The sequence below is a fragment of the Typha latifolia genome, chromosome 3 (genome assembly GCF_019914945.1).
Source record: "Typha latifolia isolate L0001 chromosome 3, TyphaL0001v2, whole genome shotgun sequence".
Classification (NCBI taxonomy): domain Eukaryota; kingdom Viridiplantae; phylum Streptophyta; class Magnoliopsida; order Poales; family Typhaceae; genus Typha; species Typha latifolia.
Genome location: NC_133088.1, coordinates 4,577,926 through 4,596,487, shown reverse-complemented (window position 1 = coordinate 4,596,487; position 18,562 = coordinate 4,577,926). Strand labels below are relative to the sequence as shown.

General features: G+C 35.2%; 2 protein-coding genes across 8 annotated transcripts; both read left to right on the top strand.

Annotated features, from left to right (window-relative positions):
- The first annotated feature begins 1,302 nt into the window (after positions 1-1,302).
- On the top strand, positions 1,303-5,237 carry LOC140784428 (BTB/POZ domain-containing protein At3g50780-like). Of its 4 annotated transcripts, none has more exons than XM_073131839.1 (3): positions 1,303-1,476; positions 2,094-2,857; positions 4,071-5,237. In XM_073131839.1, exons 2-3 carry the CDS (start codon positions 2,219-2,221, stop codon positions 5,013-5,015), a joined length of 1,584 nt encoding a protein of 527 aa, XP_072987940.1. In that variant the 5' UTR covers positions 1,303-1,476; positions 2,094-2,218; the 3' UTR covers positions 5,016-5,237. The 4 variants fall into 4 exon arrangements, with proteins under 4 accessions (XP_072987940.1, XP_072987942.1, XP_072987941.1 ...); XM_073131841.1 differs by having other exon boundaries at positions 1,306-1,455; XM_073131840.1 differs by having other exon boundaries at positions 1,306-1,663.
- An 845-nt stretch (positions 5,238-6,082) lies between these two features.
- Positions 6,083-18,298, top strand: LOC140784325 (protein DA1-related 1-like). Of its 4 annotated transcripts, none has more exons than XM_073131652.1 (13): positions 6,083-6,475; positions 7,313-7,393; positions 8,254-8,404; positions 10,955-11,042; positions 12,235-12,370; positions 12,923-13,043; positions 13,108-13,191; positions 14,183-14,302; positions 15,441-15,653; positions 15,770-15,832; positions 15,928-16,046; positions 16,272-16,330; positions 17,618-18,298. In XM_073131652.1, exons 3-13 carry the CDS (start codon positions 8,294-8,296, stop codon positions 17,935-17,937), a joined length of 1,434 nt encoding a protein of 477 aa, XP_072987753.1. In that variant the 5' UTR covers positions 6,083-6,475; positions 7,313-7,393; positions 8,254-8,293; the 3' UTR covers positions 17,938-18,298. The 4 variants fall into 4 exon arrangements, with proteins under 4 accessions (XP_072987753.1, XP_072987754.1, XP_072987752.1 ...); XM_073131653.1 differs by having other exon boundaries at positions 6,096-6,147; XM_073131651.1 differs by lacking the exon at positions 7,313-7,393 and having other exon boundaries at positions 6,139-6,475.
- Positions 18,299-18,562: the final 264 nt, after the last annotated feature.

The window sequence follows — 18,562 nt, the reverse complement described above, 5'->3', positions numbered from 1 at the left end:
TTTCTTTGAAAACAATTTATATAGAAACAATGGTGAAAAAAATATTTCGTTGTCTAAAATAATAATTTTTCTAACAGCTTTTTAGTGTATTGAAAACAACTAAAAATTGCCGTCTGAGATAGCAATTTTATTATTGTACTAGTTTAGAAAATAATTTGAATAGTAATTTAGTTTGATAAATATTTTACATTATAATAATATTTTTGTCAAAAACTCCTCGTATTTATAGAACTTGTCTTACTTTTCATAAAATCAAATAGGCTGTTGATTGACTCAAAAACAACAAACAATGCTTGAGTGATGGGTTATGGATATACATTATAAAATTAACAACTAATAATTCATTGACTCCACCTCTAATCAAGTTAATATTTTAGTTTCAAGATCACCAAAATGAGTTATCACATTATAACTTCTAACCAAAGCTTCCCCCTATCTTAAGATGCAAACAACCAACTTATATTCTCTTAAACCTTTCATTAACCCATTATTAAAATTTAACCCCAGTCAACCTTTTCAAATAATCCAAGCTTTCCCTCCTCTCTTACTCATGGAATTAGTTTTTTTCTATATTATTTTTCTCTTCATGTGCCCCAAGAAAAACTCTCTCAAGCATCAACACAAAGAAACAAGCAAGAATTCCAGTGATACATCTCAAACTCCAAAGAGAACCCCAAACCCAAAACAACCAAGTTGGTGATTAAAACCTTTTTTTGGGGCTCTTTTATGGTCCCCATGAGAAGCAATAACCAAATATAATTGCTGCCCTCCTATTTAAAACTTTGGATCACTATCTGTCTCTAGCCTTTATTTGTTGCTAGTGTTGGTACTTGATGGTGGGATATCTATAGAACACATCTCAAGGATGGTTTTATTTTATTTTTTAGATTCTATTATGTTCCTTCAAACACACTGCAAGTATTTCCTACTTTATATTCCCATGGTCCTAAATACCCTTCCAAATAGCTTTTTTTTTGGGGGGGGAGGGGGTTATATTAGAAAATTAAGAACTTTAAGCATTATTTGTCCTTGTTAAATCACCTTACTCACAAGACTCCCTATAATTAATTATTGTCTCTAGGAACAATTTATAAATTATAGTAAAAATACTAATGAACATTTTTTTAAATACTTAGATATATTTTTCAGTTTTTTTTTATTGATTAATGGAATTTTCCTTTTGACAAAAAAATAAAAAAATTATATGCAAGGGGCATTTCAGATATTTTGCTTTAGCATCTAGTGTGGGACCATAGGAGCTACTACACCGAAGCAGGGAGTGGAGATGGACCCCAATTTTCCACTCCCCCAACGAAGCATAAAGAAGAGAGAGAGAGAGAGGGGGGGAGAGAGAGAGAGAGGAGAAGAGCGAGAGGAAACAAAGACATAGCGGGGGCGATGATGGCTTCGACTGTCTTAGATGGGGAAAGCCACGACACTCTTCTCTGATAAAAGGTCGTCTTCCCATCTGTCAAGGTTCCTCTCCGCTACCTTCCTCCTTTCTTTTTCTCGGTTGTTCCAGAAGCAAATCATTGAATACAGCATCATTTTGGTGCCTCCATGCTTGACATCCATCATAAGGACCCGAGAGAGAAGGATGAATATATGTGGGGGGGGAGGTGGGAGGAGTAGGTGGTCGAAGGAGCTTGAGCGAGGAGAAGTGGTATGTGGGCGCGTACTTGATGTCTTGGCGTTAGCTTAGAGTTTTTGGGCTTGTGGGTTTTGCTGGATTTGGAGTTTCGGGTGGTTTCCTCCTTTGTTTCGTTCTTAAGTTGAAGACCCGTGTGCTAATTTTTTTTATTATTTGCACTGTTCCGAGAGAGAAAGCAAGTGGATTTGAACAAGATGGTGATCTGGGTTCTTGAAGCTGCATATTAGCGTGCAATCTCGTCTAAAGTTACAAGCTTTGATGTTTTGAGCGGATTCTTTTGTTAGTTTTTTTGAAGCTCTAGTTGTGCTCTCTCTTTGGAAAACCTTTGCAACGTCAAATTGGATTTACGCCATTGCATTAAATGTGTATCTTGGAAGAAGTTTCCTGCTCTTGAGTCTAGATTTGCGTTTCTTGATCTTGGATTTTCATTTTCTTTTCCCAGGTCAATGCGTAGTATGGGAATCGCAATTTGCAGCCGCGTAGGAAATTAAAGCTCGCAACGAAACAAGTTCACACTTGGCGAGCTCTTGCTTAGGAGGGAAATCTCATCAAATATAGGCTTTAGAGATGTCAGATTTCAGGGTTAGGAGGCTTCAACAGGGGCACACGAAGATAAGAAATGTTCCAATTGCTGTAACTCCAGAAGGGTTCTGGTGTTGCCCATCACCTGCAGTGCTTCAGAAGACCTTAAAGAATCAAAATAACCAGAGTAAACATAGAGGGCCATCATCTCCACTGTCGAAGGCTTCCTCTGTTCAGAAGGCTTCTACTCTTACAGCAGAGAAGAGGACAATTTCTACCTCACTAAGATCTAAGGTTATTTCTGATGATCAGAGATGCCCAACTGTCGACAACCCTGCTTTAAGCCCACCGAACACTGCCGAGAGACCACCTAATCCAACTGTCGATAGTCAGCAAAGGAAGATATCAGTTGGCTTTGGTCAACCCAAGACAAGTGATTTGAAGGTCATTTTGTATGGAAAGGAAGGGCTTGCTGTAAGGATGAGTGTTCACAGGAACATTCTTTCTGAAAATAGTAGCTTCTTTGCAGACAAACTTGCCAGACATTCTCCAGCATCATGTATTGAGATTTTGGACTGTGAGGATGTGGAGATTTATGTTGAAACTGTGGGATTGATGTACTGTAAGGAAGTCAAGCAAAGATTAATCAAGCAAAATGTTTCACGTGTACTCCGCATCTTAAAGGTTTGCTCTAAAGCTCTCTTTGCTTAGCTTATCTTCATATTTGAGAAAGATATGATTCTTAGTTCAACTACCAATTGGCTGATAGTCTATATTTCACTCTGTTTTATGCTGTCTATCTTGGATTTAATCTTTGCTTGCTTTTTTGCAAACTGCACCTTATATCTGAACAAAAATCCTTAAATTTAAAATTTATGTCTTTCTCCCTCTGGATTATTCCCATATCTAAGGGACTTTCTGGACAAGTTGCAGGAGTTTAAAAGTCTGGATCTATACCATGATCTGTTCAGTTAAGGGTCTCATAAATGTGGGCTGGTTATAGACAAATTAACTTTAGGTGCCCAGGAATCAGTAGGTCATGATGGTAGATCAACTTCATTTTTATAGTGCAAGATTTAAAGGCTTAAATCATGCCTTGAGCGCGTAGGAGTAAGGGTTCTAGTGGAGTTGGACAATTGAGTGGTATTGCCACAAAAGATTTATTCAAACCTTCTTTTCACATTAGTCGAATGATTTCCGCTCTTTTCTCATTTGTTTAGAGCGTAGCTTTAAGGATCCAAATAAGAAGACTACATGGGGTTTCTTATGTCGTGTCTTTTATATATGGGCTATGTCTGGGTTGAGGTTTCTTTGACCTGACTCTATGTTTGGCAACAAAAGATGCTCTATTAGAGCCATGAGATGCTCTTAGAGAACAGAGACTAAGATGTGCCATAAGGGATAGAAGAGCCGTGAAGAGGGAGTTTAAGGTGGTAAGTCTGAATTCTTATGTAGTTCTTGGTGAAAAGATAAATGAGTCGGACAATAAATGAATTGGGTCTGTCAGTCGATTATAGACTATAATGAATTGTGGAATATCAGAAATTAGTGACAAAGATATTGCCTAAAGGCCAAACTTATCTTCAGCTTGTAGATATTCTTTTCTACTTCCAATCCTATTCGCCTTTGTCTTGTTGATGCAGTTCAATGTTGCATAATGTCTTCATTTTCCTAGATTATATAATGATCCTCTTTAATGTCGTGTGTCTATTATGATCTTGTTAATGCTTCTATTTCTCTTTTTTCTCTGTTTTCGTTGTCACCTCCTTTCACTATCTTGGTTGTCTGAGAATTATTAATAGCAACTATCTTGTCCGTCTTGCCATTATTCAGTAATGAAGCAAAGGCTAACAAGTTTTATTAGCTTATTTAAATGATTTACTGTGATGTTTTACAGATTGCTGAATCACTTGGCTTCCATGCATGCATTAAGTCTTGCTTGGATTACTTAGAAGCAGTCCCTTGGGTTGGAGAAGAAGAAGAAAATGTGGTGTCATCGATACGGCGTCTTCAGAATAACAATTATGGAGTTAGTCCTCTACTGAAAAGAGTGTCTTCTGATATCACCAACCCCCCTAACGATACATTGGCTCATATAATGAAGCTTGTCCTAGAAAGCAGTGATGATAGAGGGCGCCGCGAGATGAAATCCTTGGTTTTAAAGCTTCTAAAAGAAAATGATATTTGGACTAGTGGATCTGCAGAAATATGTACTCAAACTTTGTATACTTCATGCCAGAGTTGCTTGGACTCACTATTAACACTGTTTACACAGGCATCTGAACCTAATTTTGCTGATAGATCTTTGGAAAGCAAAGATCTCGTTGTGCGTCAGATATCTCTAGAAGCAGATAACCTCCTTTGGTTAGTTGAGATTTTGGCTGATAGGCATATAGCTGATGACTTCGCAGTGATGTGGGCAGGCCAAGATGAGCTTGCTAGTTTGCACTCGAAATTATCAATTGTTTCTCGCCACCTTATCAGCTGCATCACAGCTAGGCTTTTTGTTGGAATTGGAAGAGGAGAAATGCTTCCCTCAAAAGATACACGCCAGCTTCTGCTACAAGTTTGGTTGCATCCTCTTATTGATGACTACAGTTGGTTGCAACATGGATGCAGATCATTTGATCGGAAGGTTGTTGAAGAAGGAATCGGCCGAACCATTCTGACACTTCCCTTGGAAGACCAGCAGACTATATTGCTCTCATGGTTGGGAAGTTTCTTGAAGGTTGGCGATAACTGTCCTAATCTTCATAGAGCCTTTGAGGTCTGGTGGAGGAGAACCTTCATAAGGCCTTATGTTGAGCAGCAAGGTAATCCTAGTACCTTGCAGTCAAGATAGAAGTTGAACTAGAGATGAGTGGCAAGAATAGTGCTTTTCATGTTTTGTGTGATCATCTCCTACTATGTAAGGATTTGGGAGATCAGTTTGTCTTGAGAGGAAGCTAGGCTTATCTTCTCAAATTGTACAAGTTTCTGATGGTCAAAGACGATGACAAAAGTATGTAGGTTGTTGCATAGCACCAGAATTTATGAAAATGAGTGAGTGCCTTTTGACTTGTTATTGCTAATTCTTATGGAAATTCTGAGTTTTCCATAAGAATTTCCTTATATACTAATATGGGAATAGTTGGCTTCTTGCCTATAAAAGTTTATGCTTCTCTACATGTAGATATATACTTGATTTAACTCAAGATTTTCTGAGATATCTAATCTGAGATAACATAGAAATTGGAATGCCATCAAAGTGGTTACTCTAAAAGTTAATTTTCAAATAGTCTTAAATATGGAATTGTTTGGATAACTAGGAGGATTTGTACAAAGATACTGATCGCATCCAACGACTCTATTATATTTATGCTAAAAAAAATTATCGAATATGCATGATTAATATGTCTGCGTTGTCCAAACAACCGCTCTTACAATTTATAATCCGATTTGTGAAATTCTAGAATTTCATTTTAGAAAAAAATTCCAGTAGTTGATGAGGGATTGCCGGATTGGAATAACTTTATCGATCCGATTATACTACTCAATCTGGCCCTACCCATTAACAGAACTTTTTCGGATTTTGCCATCAGAGCTATTAATTAGATTATAAATCGGCTTTCGACTCTTCGAGAGAGAGGAGAGAGCTGTCACCTTTCTACCATCGTCCAAATCCCAGTTCCTTCGTGGATTCCTCTCTCTCTAACATGAGTCTATTCTCACTTTGGTCGGTACGCAGTCCAATTGCCAACCGCTGGTTTCAGTGATCCACTTCTCTCTCTTCTTGTAGTGGAGAGAGCAAGAGAGAGGACGGAGGAGGAGAAGGACCCACAACCAAGATAGCTCCAAAAATGCACGAAAGAGATGGAGAACCAAGTGGGCCTGATGCCGTATATCCTAATCCTAGCCCAAATCATCGTTGGGTTCTTGGTGCGTTGGTGATAGGAACACAAAAGGTGGGAAAAAGAAAGAAGGATGAGTGTGAGGTCAGCCTTCCTTTTTGACTTCGCGTTGCAATATTCCGACTCTGATCCTTGTCATCTTTTTTGTTTTTCTTTTAACAAAGGCCCATCAATTTTGTTCTTCTTCTCTACTCTTATAGTCTTTTATGGGCAGATGGAAACGATTCCCGACGTCTTTTAGCTTCTCTTTTACTTCTATTTAAAAAAAGAAAATAAGTGGTGAACTTGATGATGGCCATCGGTTTGTACTTCAAGATTGTATCGAATATGTACTGGTGATGGCCGTAAGGCCATAATTCGATGTGGGTATCACTTAATACGGGGTTCTTAGCACAATCCTCTTCTCTTTGAGGTAAGAGACATAGATTATAAAGTCTCAATTGGGTGCCTTTATTCTTATTTAATCTGTTTATTTATAAAGTTTCGATCTTAGATTTCCTGAGTCCATAACTTCGGAGATTTGAGCTACCGTTACTGCTGTTTGTCACTCACCGTTCTGTTCTTTTGTTTTTTCTTGAAAAATATTTTTCGAATTGATAAGTTAAAGTGCATGCTTGATTCAATACTCATGCTTAAAGACCTAGCCTTATGTGTTGAACGTCCTCAAAGTTCAAAACCTATTAGATTGAAGTGAATTGAGATATTGCCAAGTACCTCAAACTATAGGACTCTTCTAACACTTCATAGTTCATAATAAAGACTTAATATGACACCCATCTAGCAAGGCAGGGTTCTATGTTTAAAGTTCTCAATAAGAATGCTTTACCTTTTTGTGTATTTTGTTGTTATGGGGCCATGAACAAAGAACACTGCCTATCTACAGAATTAGAAAGCCATACGACATGCTTTCTTTCTTTATATTGTGTACTTATACTTTTTCTTAAAGTTATGACTTAAAACAACTTGGTTCCATATGGACTCGAATTCTTCTTAGGCACGGTTAAGTTATGTCAGTTTGATGTAAGACGCCCTACTCACGCTTGTCTAAAATTGAGATATAAAGTTTTTCTCATTCCTTAGTGTTTTATTTTTTCGTATGGTAGTTTCTGGAGTGTAATCTATCTGCTTCATCTACAATATAGGTCATTAGGTTGTATTCACATATTCTTGATTTCTCCCTTTTCCTTCTACATTTTTCACTCGATTAATGATTAGTTTTTTTTTCCTGAATAATCAATTCATACTGCAGGAATTTACTCTTCACCCAGTATGGGAGATGAAAAAGCAAGCAATTCTTAGATAAAGCATAACCACCCTAATTCGCAGTGAAGTATGTTCACTCAATCCAATAACAGAATTTATAGTCAACTTCATGTTGCTTATAGACCTCCATTGATAATGAACTATTCTCCACTTTTTTCATCCACCTCATAAACAGCCCTGGTGTGATGAATCAAACAATTTATGCCTTTGACTTATTTGTTAGCAGCAAATTTCCTTTTTTTTTGCCTTCTCAGATAGTTTATTCTGCAATGCTGATATATATCTTACAGAAACAGGAATATATCTGAGAGTAGGCTGATTTGCTGATGAGGATTGAAAGAAATTATATTTGGTAGTTGGTTCAGTTACATCAGAATTATCACCTTCTGGTGGATGGAATCCTGCATCAGTAAAGATCATGATATATATTTTATTGAGTCTCTTTAGGGTCATCCAAAGAGTTCCATTACCCCTGTAATTGTACTGCTAACAGCATCGAAGCCATTGGAGGAATAGTTAGTGGTCCCAATATTTCTGAATACGTGAGCAATTGATTTAGTGGACATGGACATATTAATTTTAGCCATTAACAGTTTTGACATCTACAGATGCACCTTCAAGTTTGTTCTGATATATCTTGCATCTATGATGAAGCTCAAAGTGTGACATTTGAAAAATGATCAAGCTACCGAAGGCTGCACACATGGATAATAAAATTTTTAGGTGTATTATCCTGAATGTTGACATCTAGAAATGATGTAATTCTGTTTTTGTAGCATATCTTAGATCCCCTTTTCACCTCTGTCAGCTGTAACTTTGATCTGCTCTCAGTATGATTTTAATAAATGTATTACTGTCACAATTTTAATGCCATATCACTAGTTTTTAAAGTTCTTTTTGTTGATAGATTTTGTTTGTCCTGTGCAGGCAAAAGTTTTCTGCTTAATTCCAAAGAAAATCTCCAGCCATGGGTTGGTTGAACAAGATATTTAAAGGTTCCAGCAATAAAATTTCAAGGGGCCAACACCATGGAAAGCAGACAGATAATATGGTTTCGAATGAATGGTCAAGATCATTTGTAATCACATATTCTTGATTCTCCATTTTTACTTCTATATTTTTCAGTTGATTGATAATTACTTCTTCTTTTTCTCCCACAAATAATCAATCATACTGCAGGAAATCATTCTTTACCCAATATGGGAGATGAAAAAGTCAGAAAACCTTAGATAAAGCATAATTACTCTTATTCGCAGTGAAGTATGTTCTAATTGAACAAAGATGAATTGGCTATTTAAGTTTTAGAAGCTATTGCTGAAATTAAGTGTCACTGGCATTTAGACTAGTTCACATGTATGCACAAATTAGAACTTTCTACTTATTGTTGTGACAAATTAAATAACACTCGCAAGTGCACGGATCTATAGAGTAAATCGGCAAGTAAGCTATCGATCTCACGAGGACTTGTTTGAAAACTTGAAGTGTTTGAAAATCTTAAAAATAATTTTAACCTAGTTGGAAAATAGGTTTAGGAGATTTATAAAAAAAGAAAAACTTTTTGCAGATTTATTTTAATTAAGTGAGAGAAATAAGGTCTTGGAATCCACTTGTAGATAATACATTTCTATTATATAATATAAATCTCTTCTTTTTCTACGATTCACTAAGAAATCAATCACCGGTTGATCAGAAGATTATTTTTGAATGAACAATTCAATTTTCATAAAAATTAAGTTCTTCCTTCATTTTTAGAAAATATGGAGTAAAAATTTAAAATCATTAGATGTATTCTTTTTAAGAAAAATAACTAATATCTAAATTTTAAATAATAAATTTAAAGTAGAAGAAAGAAGCACCTATTTAGCAATTAAGAACACATAAGAGATTTAGAATAAAAGAAATATGTTTTCAACAAGCTTCATCCTCAACCTTAAGAAAATTAGAAATTTATTTTAGTAGTTAATAACACAACTTGAATAAAAATAAATATGAGATTTAGCACTAGAGAGTTGCAGAATACTTCTTTCAAAAACAAAATCCAAATTCAAAAACAAGAGATTACACTAAAAGAAAATCAGAATATAAATTTTGCTGACTTACAAAAATTGAAATTACTTTGAATGTGCTCTATTGTTGCCAATTGAATCGAAACAATTGCAAGTCTAAATGCTGAAATTTAAACTATAACTCCTCAAAAGAAAAACTTAACAGAAAGCACACAAAAAAAGATATTTTTCTCTAGCTCTCAATCCCTCTATATATAGACTTCTTGGAGCATGAAAATATGCTCCAAATCAGTTTAAAATCTGCTGTGATTGTGTTTGAAATATGCTAAATATGTGCATGAAATATGGTGAAAATTTGAATGAAATATATTAGAAATCTGCCGCACTAGGTGGATAATTTGCTTGGCTAGAATTGATGCTCAAATAGGAATTTAAAATTTATTTACTGCTACAATTATTGCTGAAATTTTGCCTGAATTAGAGTTCAAAATCTGCTGCATTAGGTGAAGATTCCTTACTAAAATTCTGCAACTTGATAGAGATTTGATTGCTGAAAATCTGTTGCTTGATAAAAAAAAGAAGGAATTTTGATTCATTCAGATTTAGATAAGGAAGAAAGTAATTAGTAGATCATGGTTTGACTTAAGCATGACTTGAAAGATGAGGTAGATTCAGTTGGTTAGTAGTGGCTAAACCTAATTTTGATTTGAGCCCAAATTTAACCATTTTTAATTATTAAATGAGATACAATTGATCAAAGGTCTACATATAATTAAAATATATTAATTAGTTAAAATAAAATATTAATATTTAATAATTTGGGCATAACAAATATTATAATTATGAATTTAACTCCTATCATGGCCATAACCAGATTGAAACAACATTACTTTCTTTTTAAAGTTAACTAATCTTCAGCCTCTTTGTCAGTCTTTTGAGGATCAGTAATTTCAGCTGTTTTCTAAATGCCAATGCTTATATCTCATACAATTGAAGCTCTCTAAACTTTTTACTTTTTTTTATTATGTGAAGTTACTTCATTTTTTGTATTTTGTAACCTACTCCACATACTTTGAGGTACTTGTTCTTATATTGCCCTCAATTCAGCCTATCTCCTTTATCAAGAGGAAGTAAGAATCCTTTCTCATCTTAAATTGAACTTCAGAATTATTTTGGTATGAGATTAGTGATACTTTCAGCTTCTCAGATACTCATCTCCCATCATAGATGTCGTAATCAAATATCATCATATTATGGCTTGAGAGTTAGACATTCAACAAGATCAGCACATAAGTGACATGCTATTTCCAGCCTGATGATGCAAATCAATTTGCTAATGTCTTGTCTCAACTCTCCCATTAGTGTTTTGATTGAATATGTTCTTTTCTATTTCTTTAAGATGTTAATTGTGAGCAATTTATTACAGACTATATTTGGGCTTCCATATTTGTCAAATGCTACTAAATTTCTCATTAATTTCTTCTTTTGTTTCTAAAATCTATTAGTGTCTTCTTCAACTGCTGCATATCAAAATACCCTTATAGCTTCTAGTGTATGGATCGTTATTTGACTCACACTTTGTCTTTGATCACTATTCTAATCTGCAATATTTGTGAATGCAGGATGTGCTTTCAGAAAGTGAGACTGAAGATATAGATCATGCTATTGCTTTATCTTTATCAGAAGAACAACAGAAGGGGAAAGCAATTGGTTAGTGTTGTTTCTTTAAAAAGAATTGGTTACCGTTGTGCTTATCAGCTTGTATAAACAATAAGTAGTTTGCTTATGCTATTACAAACTTGTAATTCTTCAGTTGTAACTTCATTTGCATGACTGATTTGACTGCTTTATTATTTAAACAAGCATTATAAATAAGTCATTAACATAGAAGTTCTCTTACTTCCACATATTCTGGTTATACTTAATACATTTGGAAAGTGCAGAATGCTCAGTCTTCATAATTTCTTCTAGTAGGTGAAAGAGGAAGCTTGAAACTTGACTCAGCAGGGAAGATAGTAAAAAGCAAATTTCTGTAGCAATGTAAAAGGTAGGGCAGAAGAAAAGGATAAGAGCAATGGAAATAATGAAATATATACATTGTGTCGTGCGCTTTGGCAAAGGAGGCCTGATATGAATGAGCTATAGATGTAGAAGTGCAATACAAGTATACAGCAGCTTCTACAAAATATTGTCTGGACTCTAAGTTTGTAGTCTACCTCTTCTTGTCTATTAGCAGTTCTAAGAGCAAGATTTTTTTGGTATAATAGCGGAAATGGCTTAATATGTTATGCACCTAGTATCGGTATCAAAGCTAGATTGAACCAATTTAGGGGTTTTATTAAGACAAATAAACAGAGGGAGAGGAATTACAATAAATTCTTTTTGCAAAGGTGTGTAGTCCAAATGAAAAAAAGAATGACTAACTTTACTTTATTTCTTACATCTTAGGCTATTTAAGAAATTCCAAATCTGGATCAACTACCAGTCTACCACTCTAGAGGCAATGAGAGTTAAGACATGAGAAATAAGAAAATTAGGACCCTTGATCAAAGCCTCCAGAAATTATGTAGGTCATATGATGACAACCATAAATTTTACAGTGGTAACCTATAGAACATCTAGCGATTAGGAAGGTGTAGGAATCATAAAATTTCATCCATATTCTTCAATTCTCATTCATATTTCTAAAGATATGATATACAACATTAGTTTGTTACTTAACAACTTAAACTTTTAGATTAATTGGTTATTTAATATTGTATCATAGCCGGTTTTCTAGAGATCATGAGTCCAAACATCATCCAACGCCATTAATCTCTATTTTTCTTCCTTTTTGAGCCAAAATTGCTTGTGAATATAATCATGGGTTTTGGTGTTTTATTTGTTTTTCTCTTTCTTTTAGATACTAATTCCAATTTGGAGGAAGATGAACAACTTGCAAAGGCTTTGCAAGAAAGCCTGAATGCTGAATCTCCTCCTCGTGAAAATAGTCAAGTAGATAGACCATTCCCATATTTATTCCCCTCAGGGGGTTTCAGGTACCTTCATCTGGACTCTGGAGTTGGCTTGACATGTTATTGCATTCCCATATTTCTGTTTTTTATTTTTGTTAGTTTGCCAGTGCTTACTTCATTCTGGCCATCATTACTGCTAATTATGGTGAACTAGAACCTTTCTTTCATAAGATTTTGTAAAATAGACCAGTGATATTCTCTGTATTGACTCTTATTTTCTGGAGTTATGTTGAAAGATTTCCTCTCATATTTATTCCCAGTTAAAAAAACTAAGGCGTCCATTAATTTGTGCAGTATTTGTCTGTATTAACTCTTAATTTGGCAGAGTTTATTCTGGAGTGAATTGTGCATCGTTATTGCTAATCATAGTGAACTCAAACCTTTCTTTCATAAGTCTGTAAAATATTCCAGTGGTATTCTCTATAAGACTCTTATTTTCCTTGGAGTAAAATGTTCCTCTCATTCTTGATTGAATCATGTATGCTTATTCCCAGCATAAGAAATTAAGGCCTCCATTCATTTGTGCAGTGTTTCTTTTCTATTTGTCGTTTCTGGACTTTTTGTTGGTTTATGTAGGATATGTGCTGGATGCAAACGTGAAATTGGTAATGGACGCTTTCTTAATTGTATGGATTCTGTTTGGCATCCTGAATGTTTTCGGTGTCATGCTTGTGATAAACCAATAACTGACTATGAGGTAAGTGAACAATTATAAAGTCATTTCATCCTTGAACCTACTGGAGTAACAGATATTTTGACAGTTTTCCATGACTGGAGATAAACCATATCACAAGTCCTGCTACAAGGAGCTCTATCATCCAAGATGTGATGTTTGCAAGAATTTTGTAAGTAGTTGTCGTTTCATGCTTATTTTCACTCGTAGCTTTCCTAAGTCACAGCAGCTCTTGCCTTCTGTCTGTATTTCTATTACCATTTTGTGGAGAAGATGTATTGAAGTGTTCTGAGTTCTGATGGATCGGCAACTATTTGGTACTTTGGTGATTTTTTGAGCCTTTGAGATACCATAATTTCTTTTGAAGGAGATCCTGTGAACAAACCTTTATGACTGGCTGTATTGTCAATTAGGTTAATCCACTACTACTGAGGATATTTCTGTTGATAAGTTAGATAACCCAATTTATCGATTTAGCCTGCTCGGTTTCTTGTCAAAATTTGCTTTGTCTAGATTGTACAACTATCTGTTTGACAATTAGACTTCCGGTTCACATATGGTCAGAGGATCTTTTGAGCCTTCCATGAAATCTCAACTTATGGGAATTAATCTATTGGACTTGCAATGAAAGAGCTTAGACAATAATTTTGACTCTGGTTCACATATGTTGAAATCCTTTCATTGATCACTCTGGTACCCTCAATTTGATGCATTCATTTTATGCCTAGATGAAATAGTGGAGCCTGTTGCTAATTTTTTCAGGTTTAAAGTTAAGACTTAAGAATACCAGTCTTCCGATTAAAAGTCCTTGCTTATCAGCAGTAATGTCTATATTGTTACAGAGATATTATGAAACATTCAAATATTGGAATGCTGACATCACATATACAGATTGTGTTTGTATTTTATTTGTGTTCATTCTCCTTGCTGATGGTTGCTTTTCCAGGAACTGTGCAATAGTCAGCTATATATGACATTACTTGTGCTTTTTCCTTTTCTATTCAATTTTACTTACTATGGAGTTTAGAAATCTTGCCTCCTAATATTGTTATTGCACAGTAGGTTATAACCATCAGAAAGGGGTGCTGCATGCTCTTGAAAATTACAAAGATAACCTATGTGCTTGGTTGTCTTCTTGAACTGATTGTACCTCTTTTCTGCAGATACCAACAAATAGGAACGGTCTCATTGAATACCGGGCACATCCTTTCTGGATGCAGAAATATTGCCCTTCACATGAGCAAGATGGAACTCCTAGATGTTGCAGTTGTGAACGCATGGAGGTCAGTTCTTTAAGGGTATCTAGAAGAGCCTAGAACCTGATTGATATCTACCATGCCAAGCAAAGTCATTTAGTTATGGGATCACTTCACTGTTATTTAAGATGATTGGCTTATTGGCAATATCCATACTTTAAATGATTGAATTACTAGAAAGTAGAAACAACCTCTTTAGTAGTGGGAAGTAATGCCATGTACATCTCTCCTTAGACACCATGTTGGCAGGAGAATTATGCATTGGGATGCCTTTTGATCCTCTTAATGATGCGGATATCAGTGACATATTACACGAGCACAAGTATCAATGCAGTTTTTCCTTCAGGATATATTAAGTTAATTATTTTTATTATACATTTGCTATTTATGGTATTTAGGGTTATATTTATTTTTTTGCAATTGTTTAATGTGTTATTTGCTCATTATTATTTGTGAGATCTATATATAGACCAATTTTTTACTCAATCGGAGTTAATAAAGAAATAAAACTTTTTGAAATTTATCTCTAATGTGAGTTTTGGGTGTGAATCCCTATTTGAGAATGGAGATGTGAAATTTTATTCCTTTTCTCTTTCTAACCATCATCGTTCCTAAAATTTTAACAATCCTATTGTTTCGCATCACTTAGTCTTTAGAGGCCTTTTGGTGGGGACACCACACGTTTATTCTCGTAAGCACAAAAGGGCTGCACCCATGGCCCTTTGGCTTAACGAGGGTTGTGACTAGTCACCTTCTAGGACTATTTTTTCATCTTGTCTTTTAGTCACCTTCTAGGGCTATTTTCGTCTTTTATCTTTTACTTTATTTGGCATATATAAAGGCTTGTAATAATCTTTTATGGGTTAATGAATATTTTGAGAGTTTTTGCCTATTGAGTGTTTGTTGGTGGATTTCAACGTTGGTGGATTCCGACACCCTGATTGGTGGATTCCTCGGGTTTGATTATTTTTCCCTACTTTTTCTTCTCAACTTTACAATCAAGACGTTGTTCTGCATCGCCTCTTATGAACTATTTCGAATCCATATTGCTTTTCATGATCTTTTGAGCATTATGCCATATGTTGTGCTTGATGTACTTGATGGTGAATGTGATACTTATTGTTTTCCTCCTTTCTCCTTTGTTTTTTTCCTTCCAAAATTTTAGCCGCGGGACATTAAATATGTCACTTTAGATGATGGACGGAAGCTATGCTTGGAGTGTCTGCATTCTGCGATTATGGACAATGGTGAATGTCAACCACTTTACCTTGATATTCGAGAATTCTATGAGGGTTTAAATATGAAGGTAGAACAACAAATTCCATTGCTTTTGGTTGAGAGACAAGCTCTAAATGAAGCCATGGAAGGGGAAAAAATGGTGAGGAGCGGGACTGCTGAGATGTTGAATTACAGTAACATGTCAAGAGGTTAAATTTTAAAATTTATACTTCTTATATATAATAGATAAATTTTATTTACTATCATGGAGTGCAGGGGCATCATCATGTCGCTGAAACCAGAGGTCTCTGTCTTTCTGAAGAGCAAACTGTCAGCACTGTAAGATTTGGCAAAACCTGTCTAATTTATTTTGCACAGTTTTATTCAGGGTCTCTTCATTTTTCAATTACTCATGAAAAAATAATCTCAACCAGATTTTAAGAAGGCCAATATTTGGTCCTGGTGACAGAATCATAGATATGATGACAGGGCCATATAGACTGATCCGCCAGTGTGAAGTAACTGCCATTCTTATATTGTATGGGTTACCAAGGTACATCTTCCTTTTTATCCTTTTGAGAATACTTGTTTTCCTTTTCAAGTCTAGAAAGTTTCCTCCTGTTTCTTTCATTGCAATGTTGGATGAACTTAAATGAAGAAGCTGTCTTATATTTCTTAAACAGATAGTTGTCTTTCACATTGCAATGTTGCCACTAGTCAAGAAGGTCTCTTTGATTGTTAAGATTTTCTCAAAGTACTCAAGTTCTTACTCATGCAGATTACTAACTGGGTCCATACTGGCTCACGAGATGATGCATGCATGGCTTCGGCTAAAAGGTACTTTTTTCCTTAATTATTTATTTTGGCATCAGTTCTATAACAAGATCTTTTATCCTTTATGTATGCTGCTTACTGTGAGCTATTCTAGATCTAAGAATGTCCTATTTGTCCACCAATTATATACTCTTTTGTCTTCTGACTCAGTTTATTAGATGAGTTACTACTGCCTCAGTTAATCAAACATGTAGTTTTTGAGGTTGTGACCAAAATCTAATTTCATCTATCCTGGAGGAAAGTGAGTTGATACTGAGACCATCTCGATTTATCAAGAAGTTAGGGTTTTCTCATCAATCCATAATTTGTTACAAGTTAAAATAATCTGGTCATAAATTGGATATGCAATAACTTGATACTTAGATTGACTGACATTTTTTGCTTTAAATTGGGGCAGGATCTCCAACAAAAAGTAGTTGTAAAAGAAGTTTTTTTTCCTGAACTTTCTTTTTTCCTTGTATGTGTATGTGATATGAAATCCATGGACCTTGTTTCCTAGAAAGAAGCTGTCGGAATTGGTCTAGTAGAGGTCTCAGTTCAGTTGGAACTATCCAAAAGCAATTCATTGTGGATTTGTGGTATTTAGTGTGAGACGGGTAGAGTCTTCTATTTGCCTCTCTTTGTAATTGTTCAGCATGTTCCTATGCATAAAGCATTGCTTGTTTAATGGAGCTAGGTTTTCTTAGATGGATTGGTGTGTCAGAGAGATGTGAGTTTTAGTGACTTGGATAAAATCAGCTAGATTGCATCTCTGATTAAAGAAAACATAAAAACAAACGGTGGAAGTTCATGTCAATCCGAGAATAGAATTTGACTAAACTGTTTTTTTGCAGGTTTAGCCTTCTCTTCTTGCCGTGAGAAATCTTGTGTTCTAGTTGAAGTTCAATGTTTCATATTTTGAGCGATATTTTGGTTGATATAGCAATTTGCCGGTTTACTCAACAAAAAAAAAATCTTTTGGATTTTGCGGGTTTACTCCAAAAAATGTTTTGGTGCATTGGAGTCGTTGTTCTGTCTTATTCTCACCAACTAACTGTCAGAAGGCTGAGAAGTAACATGCGCGACCAATGTGACTGCTCAATTTGTACAGCAATTATATCCAAGAGAGGCTAGATTATGAAAGAAGATTTCCCTATTGATTTTTATGCATCTTGCTTCAGAACTTTAACAGCAGACTGCCCATTGGGTTTGACTGGTTTTTATTCACGAGCTTTCAGATGCTTTACAACGATGCAGCTATGATCAAATGTTTTCTACCTCAAAATCTCAGTTACAATATTCTCTTTGCAGGATTTCGACGTCTTAGTCCAGAAGTTGAAGAAGGCATCTGCCAGGTTTTGGCTCATATGTGGCTCGATTCTGAGATCATGTCGGGGACTGGCAGTAACGTTGCATCCACCTCTTCGTCGACTTCATCCTCCAGCTCATCCAAAAAAGGCCCGAAATTAGAGTCTGATAGGAAACTGGGAGAATATTTTAAGAACCAGATTGAGTCAGATACTTCAGAAGCATATGGAGATGGCTTTAGAGCCGGTGATCGAGCAGTTCAACGGTATGGCCTTAGAAGTACCCTTGATCATATCAGATTGACAGGGACCTTCCCATATTGATCTGGAGTTCGAACATTCCAGGAATTCTGGGATTCTCGATCTAAACTCAGAGTTCCATGGCTTACACTTGATATACACAAAAGAGAGTAATTTAGTCAATAGAAAAAGAAAGAGGAGAACTGCATACCGTGTTATAACGCCTCGGTTAGTGACTTCTCTTGTCAACTACCAGAGTAAAAATTCTAATGGAGTTAGTTATAATTAAGATACTATCTGCTATGGTTGTGTCGTACGAGGACAATGAACTTCCTTTTGTCTTCTGCTCTTTTAAAGGTGTTCCTTGGATGCCCAGAAAGTATTATTCCTTGATGTCTATAATTAAAACATTGATAGATAGTGTTATCAGATCTTTTTCAGGTCATATTTGTTCCATTCCAGAATTAAAATTCTGAAGGTCATATCATTGCATTCATCAAATTGATCTAACTTAAACCAATCGATCCATATTTATTTAATTTCGTCGCATTCAGATTCGGATTGGAATCAGATTTTATATTTTAGATGGATAAGTAATTGTAATATCCATATTCGGTTCATTTATTATTGGATTGGATTTAAATTCAATTGGATAATGGATCAGATTTAGATTCCTCACGGATAACTAGCATACTATGATGAAATAAAG